We start from the raw sequence: 10,746 nt of genomic DNA, 5'->3' as shown, positions 1-10,746 counted from the left end.
TTAAAATGACATGACACATACGATTTATGACATTTTCTGCCAAATTTTCATCTCCAATCAAGGGTAGAGGTCGTAAAGAAAGATGACATGGAAATGCTAGGGATCAAGGTCATCTTATGTGGAGGTCTTATCAACACTTTTTGGTTGTGGGTCATTTACTACTCCCTCCGTACCTATTTTATAGGCGGAATCTTGCTTTTTCCTTGTACCATTAGATAGGCGGAATGGCAATTCCAAGATGGCTTTTAACTATTTTACCCTTATTTATGTTGCTTGGTTATCATCACAATTGGGTTTATGTCTCTAACATAGGAAATATAACAAAGGGCAAAACAGGAAAAAAACATGGATATTTGTGAAATAAAAAAATGTTTCTTAATCTAAGAGAATTGGTTCCTCCGCCGATGTATGTGGTACAGAGGGCGTACATGACAAAAAAAGAAGAAGATAAAACTCTCTACCTAAATTTCACGTCCACTGCCCAAGGTCTTATCTAACACTTTTTGTTTAAATGTAGAGACAAAAGATGATGTGGACTTAAGATCCAGGATCATGAAGAAAGTCTTATTTGGACTTTCTCCTTTAACCCCACTTAGCCATGTCACATTTATTTATGGCCTCCACCATTATATTGGAGATGAAAATTTGGTGGACAAGGACTTAAATCCTAGATGTCATGCAATGTTAAGACCTTGACCCCTTGCATTGGAGATGCTCCAAGTCTACATCATCATTTTGTGTGAAAATTTAAATAAAATTTGCTAAATAAGGCCTTGAGTTTTAAGTCCGCATCATCGGTTTGTCTTTAAATTTAAATAAAGTTTGTTTAAAGAGACATTCGGGATCAAAAATGTACCTTAGATAAAATGATTAAACTTTATTTGCTTCTGGGATCCACATGAAAAGGTGTTAATAAGACCTTTCCCTGGAATGACTTTGATTCTTTGCATCGAAGATGCTCTAAAAACAAAAAAAATGATTCTTGATATATGGTGGGATTATCCCGCGTGAGATAATAAAGGAGTGGGCTTCACCCCCAAAACACCCCCTTCTGATTTTTCTCTCACGCGGGATTATCCCCGATTAGTGTAGGATCATAGAAACACAAATGCTCAACAGACATGAGAATAAACCGACTCTCACATACTGGGATCCAAAACCAGCATCCCCTGCTAATAACGTGGGTGCGTGACCCACCGAGAGTAATTCTTTGTCTCGATTTCTTTTGCCGTTTTTATTGCGGTTTGGGTAGAATCATTCTTCAACAAATGCCGTTGTCCAAATTACTTCTGGTTCCAAAGATTTGCTTAGGGGAATCTTCAGCTTTTGGTTACTCTTTAAACATTCCAATTACTTACTTTCTTGTCCAATAAAGCCTACTTGTGAGTTACCTAAAGAGAAAAATTACAGAACCTACTTTGTTGTCCAAATTTGTTGGCTAGAGTTGCCAAATCTTATTTCTGTCCCCATCATAACTCGATGGAGTTTTATGACTACTACTACTACTAATTAGACATCATTCAGATTAGTTTTGGGCCTGTATTCATTTCAACTTTTGTGGGACAAAATCAGTTCCTTAACTTTAAAGCAATATCTTTATATAAAGAGAATAATTCATTTCTAAAAAATATAGCAGTCCAAGAATCATTATTGTCATTGCTAAATCAAAACATAAATTATACAAAGCTTGTTTCCATTCACAGGAACAGCCTAAGTTTTATCGAAGGCCTGTTTGATTCTGTACAAGGTCCCAAAGGTGGGGCGGTAACTACGGAAGTATGTGAGAATTTATTTGCCTAAAGAGAAAAAGATGCGAAATAGGTACCCAAAGCGACATTTCGGTAGGTTGTTGACATGGCTACTTGGATATGATCTTTAATCAGGTGTCGTGGTCACTGTCCTTGAAGGCCAGTTCACAAACCACTGCCAGATGATCACTGCCCCACTTCTGCAAAGATACAAGAGAAGGATATAATGAAGCAAGATAAATTAGATGATGGTCTAAAATGCAAAGGTTATCCTCAGAAGATTACTAGGTGTGGAAGCTGTGAATTGAGGTCCCACAGCTAATTTCACAGATGTGGCCTGAGAAATGTTAATGCAAAGTACCTCACTGGGAAGTCCTCTTGTTTGTCTTAAAACGTTGTCTGGTAAGGTTTCGAGAACAGCTACTGGAACAAGGTCCTCAGTATGCCTACACATAAACCACAAATAAAAATCAGCACAAAAGGCACTACTGATACAACTAGCTGAAAGCAAGTCTTAATATAAGTGTGGAGTATAATTTGATTACCATATGTAATCGACAGTTCCCTTAAACTTGGAATGATATGATGTCGCCCGTGGCTCTCCATATCTATCTCTAGTACTGGATGTTCCCTGTAAAGAGGTGCAAGAATTATTACCATATGTAATTATAATAATACAGCTAAGCTTTGATGGCTAGACATGCACAGGGATGGACAATGCAAACTTACAAACATTTCCATACATTATAGATTTCGGATCCGCTTAACATTACAAATATACAAGTGCATATTTACAGAGTATCAAAGAAAATAAATTTTTTTACAAACTGAATCGGACATGCAGTGAATCAACATATATGCATATTCTTCAGAAATCTTACAGGAACTCCCACATATGCACTGGAAAGTTTCAAACTGTGTTGAACGCAATTGGCTTTTCTACTTCCAGCTGCAATCTCTAATTCTTGTTTGCTCCAGCTAAATCTCGATGGTGTTGAAATGGGCCTTTGCCAACTGAGTCCAGGCAGTCATTTACTAGAATAAGTGAAAGAAATGTAGCATCTATAGCCAGTATGGCTGTATCTATTAAGGAGGTGCAAATGAATAAATAAAGAAGATCATTAAAAACCTGTTTCCATATGCCCAATGTGATCTTATGGTTTTCCAACTTGACGAATTATCGAGCTGCCTGCACATATCTCTGCGGTCATGTAGCTGGATATCCAACTGTAATTTAATGGCAATGGAGTTATAATGTTTGATTCAGAAACCAATAGATGAGTATTCCTATACACTGCAATACTATAACAAGGTTTAAGAAGTTATTACAAAAGCTCACCTCAGACGAAGCTAGAAACTGATATATTGTACTCTGGCACATGAAAATTAAAGCATAGCCCCGTTAACAAGTGAAGAAAATTCTAATTGGCATTAACAGACCTAATATGAAACTTTGTCAAGAAGAAAATACAGTGAGATATCACCTCCGGCATGCTATTGAAGTCGCCAGCAAGCACGATTAGTATACCTCCCCATTCCCGTGATATGGTGTTGGCCTTCTCGATATATAATCGAATCTGCAAAATAATTGACAAATCCTATTGAGGTTTACACAATGTGCCAAAAAAGGTAATAGAACCGCAACAAATTGTGGTTTCTAGTGAGAAATAAATTTAGGCATCGTTTAACTTTTAGACCATACAATAAGTACCCTGATTTTTTGTCCTTTATTGCTTATAATCCTAGTATCTTAAAAGCTTTTTAACAACGAGACAGGTATAAGTGCCAATGTCCGACACAGTGATTTAAGAACTCTAAAAATGGGGATACGAGGGGTTAAGGTCAGATTAAATGTTTCGTATATTCTTCTCGAGAAAAAATTGACACTCTTCTCTCTCCTTTCTCTTTCTTATTCCATTTTCAAGCTATATAAAACAATGTCCCAAATAGAAATGGCTAGCAGAGCTACTGCTGTGTCCATGCATGTTCGACATGGTTACCAATGTCAATTGTGTTGACACGGCCAAATTTGAAGGAAAAAGAAGGCGTCATTGTAACCCAGCTTTTGAGTAATCAAGCCTAGGAAGCTGTGACATGGAAAGTCAGTATCGCCCACAAACTATAACAGTATGTAACGCACCCTCGAAATCTTGTTTCAGGAGTACAACACCAAATCAAATGTCATTTATTTCCTACATATGGTACATGCCATGCATTATCCTTCCACTGAGGGTGACATTAATCGCACATCAATTAGAAATGGAATTTCACATTTGAAAAAGATGGTTCACTTTTACCTGACCCAGCTTGATATGTCCACACCTTGGATTGAAGAGCACATGTATATTTCCGACCAGTATATACCGAGTAGGCTTAGTCCTAATTCGTAGAATTTCCGTCAGTTACAAAATTTAGAGAATAAAATACAAATCCAATACTGTACTTAGGATTATTATTTTTTTAACACCCTTCAGTAGTACAGATTAACCTACTCACAATTTCAATCAAACTAAAAGTTACACACAGCAAGAAAATATTTTATACCCTAAACACCATATACTTGTGAGACCTAGGTTCATGAATCTGGATCATTATGCGCGCTTGCATACATATATAACATGTAATCAAGAGAACTGATTCTTAGTGAGGATGTGCTAGTTTCTCCAAAAATCTAGACTTAAATTTAGTGCTTAGGTATATAATGAGGTCCATCGAAACTTACTGTGACAGTTGGGCGTCCACATCATCATTTGAATTACTAGGATTCATCTGCATAAAAAGTGAATATAAGTAATTTTGGTCACGCTATGAGAAGCCTAGATAAAGTGAAGGAGTAAAATAAGCTGTAACATAAACAGCATGATTCGCGGCAACTGTAAAACTTTCACTGACCTCCAAACATGATATACTGACACTAGCATACATTTAATTTTGACACATTCAGAGATAGAATGATAACGTGGGAGTATTATGCATAAATAAATTGGTTCATGGAAAATGAAGAAGTAAGCATAACTCAATCAAATACCAACTGAGAACAACACCGAGATTATGCTTGCAAAACTGCAACATCTCTCTCAAATACAGATAAAATGGAACATTATGAAAGCTATTTAGAGAGGTGGATGTGGACCTAGCTACAATCCGGCTTACCTTTAGAACACAAAATTGGGCAACATTCTCACGCATGCCAAACATCTGAAATCTATTTCATCTTGTTGCATAAGGGTAAATCTGATTCAAAACATCACTTGTGAAACGTTACATGGTGAGAAGTTGAGGTTAACAAACAAACAAACAGATATAAAATGATTAAATGGTAGATATCACAGTTTACTAGCAAATTCTAGAACCATTAACCCATCTGTTCAGTTTTGCTGTTTTAAAAAAGAACTTTGTAGTTGCGAGGAGTCGAGGACCATGCACTTTACAGCAAAGTTATCGTTTCACTAGTTGGAGATTTTATCAAGTATTCCAGTAGTTGCTAAACCAACCTTTAAAGCTGGTGGCCTTGACAAGTCTGCATTGGATTAAGTGGTGATAGAAGATTAATTCTCCTACACGAATTATTGGTTCTACAATGATAAGTCCCTAACCAATTAGCTCTCCGTTTGCCAAAAAACAAATTCATTTTTTATCCCAACTCTCATCACACGAGGTAATATGAATAGCAAACTACAACTCCCAATCACAGGGTAGTAACACAGAACACAATGCATTCACCCATCAACAAGGTCAAAAAGAAACTTTTATTAAGTTGGCAAAAGAGTCTTACAGTTCCTTTTTCCAAAATATAGCACACCCATCTGGCGCATCTCCTGTACGAGCCTAGAGTAAACAGAAACACACACACACACACAAAATAAGCCTCAAACATTTCGTCTACCTAAAACTGCTAAATACAATTCCATTACATATTTACAAAGCTATGATTTTAATAATACCTTGTAAACACCTTTGTAACCATCTAATTGCATAAGCTCATCCAACTCCGAAAAGCGATCAACCTCCTACAATGATAAATCAATTGGTCTATTAAGGCATAAAAACAATACCAACTATCTCATACAGTACAATGCTACATCACAATACAAACCTGAAAGCATATAATACTCGGTGCATACTCATTGAGCTCATCACGAATTAGCTTTTTCCGTCGGTTCCAGTTTACGAATTCCAGGGAGACATTACGGTATAAATCCGAATGATTGATAGCATTTGCAACACCCAGTATGTTATATGAAACTATAATAACCTTATCTACAAAAACAAACATAATAATAGGTTCAATCAGAGCTGGATTTTAGGTTATAGAAATAGAGAGCCACAGAGAAAGATGGTACCTTTAAGATGGGAAGTATCATGAGAAGAGAAAACCCATTGGCGATCACTACTACTAGTCCTAGTTTGTTTTGTTTCTTCACTGAGTTTTGCTTTCCTCCTCTTTTTGTGTTTCATTTTGAATGAACTTGAAGTAAAGAGTTCTTCTTCTTGTGATGTTGAAGAAAATCTTGATTTCCTCTTTCCCATCAGAGAGAAGAAGCGCCCCTGCTGCTGCATCTCTCTGGTAGGGCAAAAGGGAAAAGAGTTGTGCGGAAGAAAAAGAGGAAAACTGGGGTGTATATATCCAGAATCTATTGCATATCTTTATGTGCCGCGGAATATGGGAGAAATATATATAACAACCTATCAAGGAGACAAAGGGGAAACTTTGACTCTGCAATATCGCTCGCGGCTTCGAAACATGCATTCTTTTGGGAATCGTTTGAATACTATTTTTACATTTTCTGGATTACTGTTAGCTGTTCTGTGTATACTTACTACAACAATTTCCAGTAACTTCAATGAAGAAGGTCCTCCTGTTAACGCTCATGCTGAGGTATTATCACTAACAAACCCTACATTTTTTTTTCTTCATTTGATGCTTGAAAATCAAACTAGTTTTGTTGTTTTGCTGATACATGAAAGATTTGTTTGAGAATCGTGGGTGTCTCCTTCTCTAGGTTATCCTGTTTGTGTAAATCCCTTTTCTTTTTTCTTTTTGAAAATTCCCAAATGTGGATCATGGTTGTTTTAATTTGATGTCAAAACCATGCTGAATTAGGCTGCAGTATGATGTGGTTTAGGTATTCAGATTGCGCAATTCTATGTTCTTTATCTTTAAGTTTGCGGAATGTCGAACAGTTTGCTTTCATTTGCATTCTTAGGGACCGAGTAACAAAGAGGTTTCTGGGATTATTCAGCAGTGATAGTTGTTGATTTCCCATCCATGGTAGCAAAGAAAGACTCCATGAGTTAGGATTTCATCTCAATTTCAATAAGAACTCTTGCAAACGAGTACCTACCCTTGTTTGAGGTTAATGTATCCATTTACAATAATTTCTAAGAACACTAGTGATGACACTTGGACCATTGACATCCCAAAGATGTAAAGGAATATTTTTCAGTTTAACCAAACCTAAATTGAGGTTAACATCAATTTTAAGTTTCTCATCTCTGATGTCTCTCCATAATATAGAATTGATGTTATTTTGGTTCACTATCAAATTATGTTTTGTTGCGGCATAATTTTGATGTCTTTTATATATTCAGATTGATTAATTCTGTGTCCTTAAGTTTGAAATGAATACTTATTGGAAAAGAAAGGCTGAAACTCGTAAGTGAATGATCAAGATTAATCTTGAGTTAAACCAGTTATTGATTGGATCTCAAACTCTCAAAGTGTCCAGAACAAGTAAAAGATTTATCATTTACCAGTGTAGGATCAAGATCCTTATCAAAGTGATTTGTATATGAGGGTTCCCTAAAACTTGACCTGCTGAAACTTCTCAGACGTTGGCGCTTATACACTCTCTTTGTTTATATTCATGTTCCTTCAATTGTTAGCTGAAGTTTGTTTATCAAATGCTGGTATGAGTTGTTCAGGCATTGTGATTCAAGAGTGATCAGTAAATCAGCACATAGGAAAAGACCTAATGGTTATTTGTTGGAGATCTGTTGTGTAATCTTTCAGTCCTCAAGTTCTTTGTTGACAACATATGTTCTTCTTAATGATATAGATAGATAGTTGTATGCTTTTGAAGAAAAAGACTCACTATTTTGTTTCATTTTAATGATAGTTGTATGTTCTTCTTAATGATATTGTTGTATTCATTTTGTTTGATTGAAAAAGAGGAGGGATATAAGAAGCCCTTGATTGTACGAAAGCCAAAATCAAAGGAGCCAGTATAAAGTGCATATGCCAAACAAAAGTTTCCAAATATGGAACTTCCCACAATTAAAACACATCCACTTGAAGGTTTCGAACTCTTTAGGTGGTCTGCCGCACGATTAATTCTCCGCAGACAGGATTGTAAATCACATAAAAGCATTGTGATGGCTACAATTCACCCCCCCCCACCCCACCCAAAGTTCCACAGTTGCAAGGGATTGCAGGATTTCTTAACACAATGTTCTAGCAACTGTTTTAAAAATAAGTACTAACATCCTCGTAATAGTATGTCCTTGTATTCTATTGCTTTAGGTATTCCAAAATATTGTGTTAGATGACCTACATGCCGTTTGTGCCGTTTCTTCTGTCTTAAATTCCTAATTTTGTTTAGTGGAAGATTGTGTTAATTAAATTGTTCTGCGTCTTTTCAGGTTATGAAAGTAAATCGACTTAGGAAGCAGCTGAGTGGAAACGATGAGGTGATGTGGTACTTTGATCTGATTTCAGTTTGTGAAACAGTGATACGTATCTAGGAAAGACGTTTCTGATTTCGGAGCTGGTTACTGCTCTATATATGGCACGTGATTACTGTTTTTCACTGTGTATTATAATAGGCCACAGCAATTGAAATCTTAATACATATTTTTGCTAAACAGGTCATCTTAACATTGAACATTTCGATGGATTTACGATCAGCGTTTACGTGGAACACGAAGCAGGTAATCACAAATTCTTCTATTGTATTAAAGTTTCATAATTTCACTTTCCATAGTCATAGATGGGTTCGAGTGCTAAGATCCTGGATATGAGGTTGGATTACCGATTTGTCCTTTTTGTGCATGTTATCAATTGTGATTCCATCATATAGGCACAGGGAAAAAATCCCTAGTACGGGTTTTTCGGGACAGTAGATGAAAGCTAACTTCCAACAGTGATAGTTTTAGCCAGTCATCTGGGGTCAGCAATGCTCGTTGATCCTCACAAAAGGTTGGAATGTTTAGGTGTCATGACGGTACAAGACTAAAATAGTGGCCCTTCTGATAACGTAGCTGCAAACCAGATGCCTTCACTGATATATCTACTTTGTATTTTTTACGTGCATAATGGCTTTTGTGAACCACGGTAATTGACACTGACCTTGTCATTACCTTCACTTTGTTTTCAGGCTTTTGTCTTTGTAGCGGCTGAGTATGAAACTGCAAAGAATTCTGTTAATCAGGTTACTCTCCAACCAATTGCCTATTATGTAACTTTTGCTTCAATCATGTATGTGTTCGACCAAATTCACTGTGCCAACTTAGATGTCAAAGATATTATCGATGTCATCTTTGCTTGTTTCACTCGATAAAGTAACTTCTTGCTCTAGTTTAGGCAAACATGTTCCAAGGAGAAGAGTGTGATATTTTCTTGAGTTTATTGCTGGAATGCATTATGTCGTTTAGCTTGGATGAACCGTGTTTTCTAGATCCTGCGCCATTTCGTACCTCTATTGTTCTCTTTAGTGGATTGCGAAAATGTAGAAATTTGTGTTTATTATGTTTGGCAGCTGGTTTTCTCCTTTTCTGTTCTCACATGATTCCAGTATTTGATTAGATCCCAACTATTCTCGCTTGTCTTCAGGTCTCATTGTGGGATCACATAATTTTGGACAAGGACCACCCCAATATTCAAACCCAGGTCACCTCCAAGTATTCCTTGATAGATCAGGTATTTCTTGTACTAAGCCTTATACTTGCCCAAGTGTTGAAATACTCTATCCATCTCTCTACTAGAGTTGTAATGATTAATTATTGATTTACTATTCAGGGAAGCAATCTTCGTGGTAAGGAAATCAAGTTTGTGCTCCACTGGTATGTTATGCCAAAGATAGGTAAAACAATTAAAAAGCAGATGGTAATGTCCGACTTCCGTCTACCTGAAGCATACACATAGTATTGTATTCCTGTTTGCAATAGTCTTATCACAGTTTTTTAATTCATTATAAGCAATGTAGAAACTCCTAGATTCTCTTGCTTTCCCCATATAGGGTTTTCATCATCCCCATAGTGAGACGGGTAAAACAAGAATGTAAACTGTTATGCATCACAAATTCAGTGTAGTGTTAATCAGTTTCATGAACTGTTGATTCTTTCTTTTTTTTTTTTAAAAAAGAAAAGAAAAAAGAGAGCAGTTGATCTCTTGTGCATCACAAATTCAGTGCAGGTGGAGATGTTCTTATAACACTACACCAGTAGTTTCAAAATACAACTCCAAGTTACTGCGGTTGTGGTACAACTCCAAGTTACTGCGGTTGTGCTTGGTATATGCAAATATTCACAGGCAAAATCTGATTTCTGGATGCTTGATAGCAACTTTTGAATTGCAAAAATTTGATAATGCTTTACCACTGTTGACTAGTAAGAATAACCGATTCCATCATTTCCATTTCTAGCAACTTTTCGGGTGAAATCTCGTTGCCACCACTGTCATTTGTTGTGCTAAAAACAATTAGGTTTTGGGAAAGTGCACCGTGCACCATCCAGTAGTTGCACATGCAAAGTTTTCGAACAAAAGAGTCGTGCATTTGCCAGAGTTTGCAGCAAACAATTTCCTATGCATACATAGCATTTGAAATAAACCACAACCAAAGTATGGTTTGAGGTATAAGCTCAACGGCTTCGATGGAACTTGTATCTTACACGGTAACACCATTAATAGAGTGCAAATGCAAACCCCAAACAAACATTCATCAAGCATGTCTTTCGTTCCTTTGCGACCAGTTCCATGGTTAAACCGACATTGTAGAGC

At 36.6% G+C, this 10,746-nt stretch overlaps 1 protein-coding gene and 1 pseudogene across 1 annotated transcript; one reads left to right on the top strand and one right to left on the bottom strand.

Annotated features, from left to right (window-relative positions):
* Positions 1–1,638: 1,638 nt before the first annotated feature.
* Positions 1,639–6,376, bottom strand: LOC113275598 (annotated as a pseudogene).
* A 39-nt stretch (positions 6,377–6,415) lies between these two features.
* LOC113275599 (signal peptidase complex subunit 3B-like) lies at positions 6,416–10,091 on the top strand. The gene is made up of 6 exons (XM_026525136.1): positions 6,416–6,627; positions 8,391–8,438; positions 8,616–8,678; positions 9,125–9,178; positions 9,580–9,666; positions 9,766–10,091. Exons 1-6 carry the CDS (start codon positions 6,493–6,495, stop codon positions 9,889–9,891), a joined length of 513 nt encoding a protein of 170 aa, XP_026380921.1. The 5' UTR covers positions 6,416–6,492; the 3' UTR covers positions 9,892–10,091.
* Positions 10,092–10,746: the final 655 nt, after the last annotated feature.

The sequence above is a fragment of the Papaver somniferum genome, chromosome 4 (assembly GCF_003573695.1).
Source record: "Papaver somniferum cultivar HN1 chromosome 4, ASM357369v1, whole genome shotgun sequence".
Lineage (NCBI taxonomy): Eukaryota > Viridiplantae > Streptophyta > Magnoliopsida > Ranunculales > Papaveraceae > Papaver > Papaver somniferum.
This window is presented reverse-complemented; position numbering and strand designations above follow the sequence as displayed.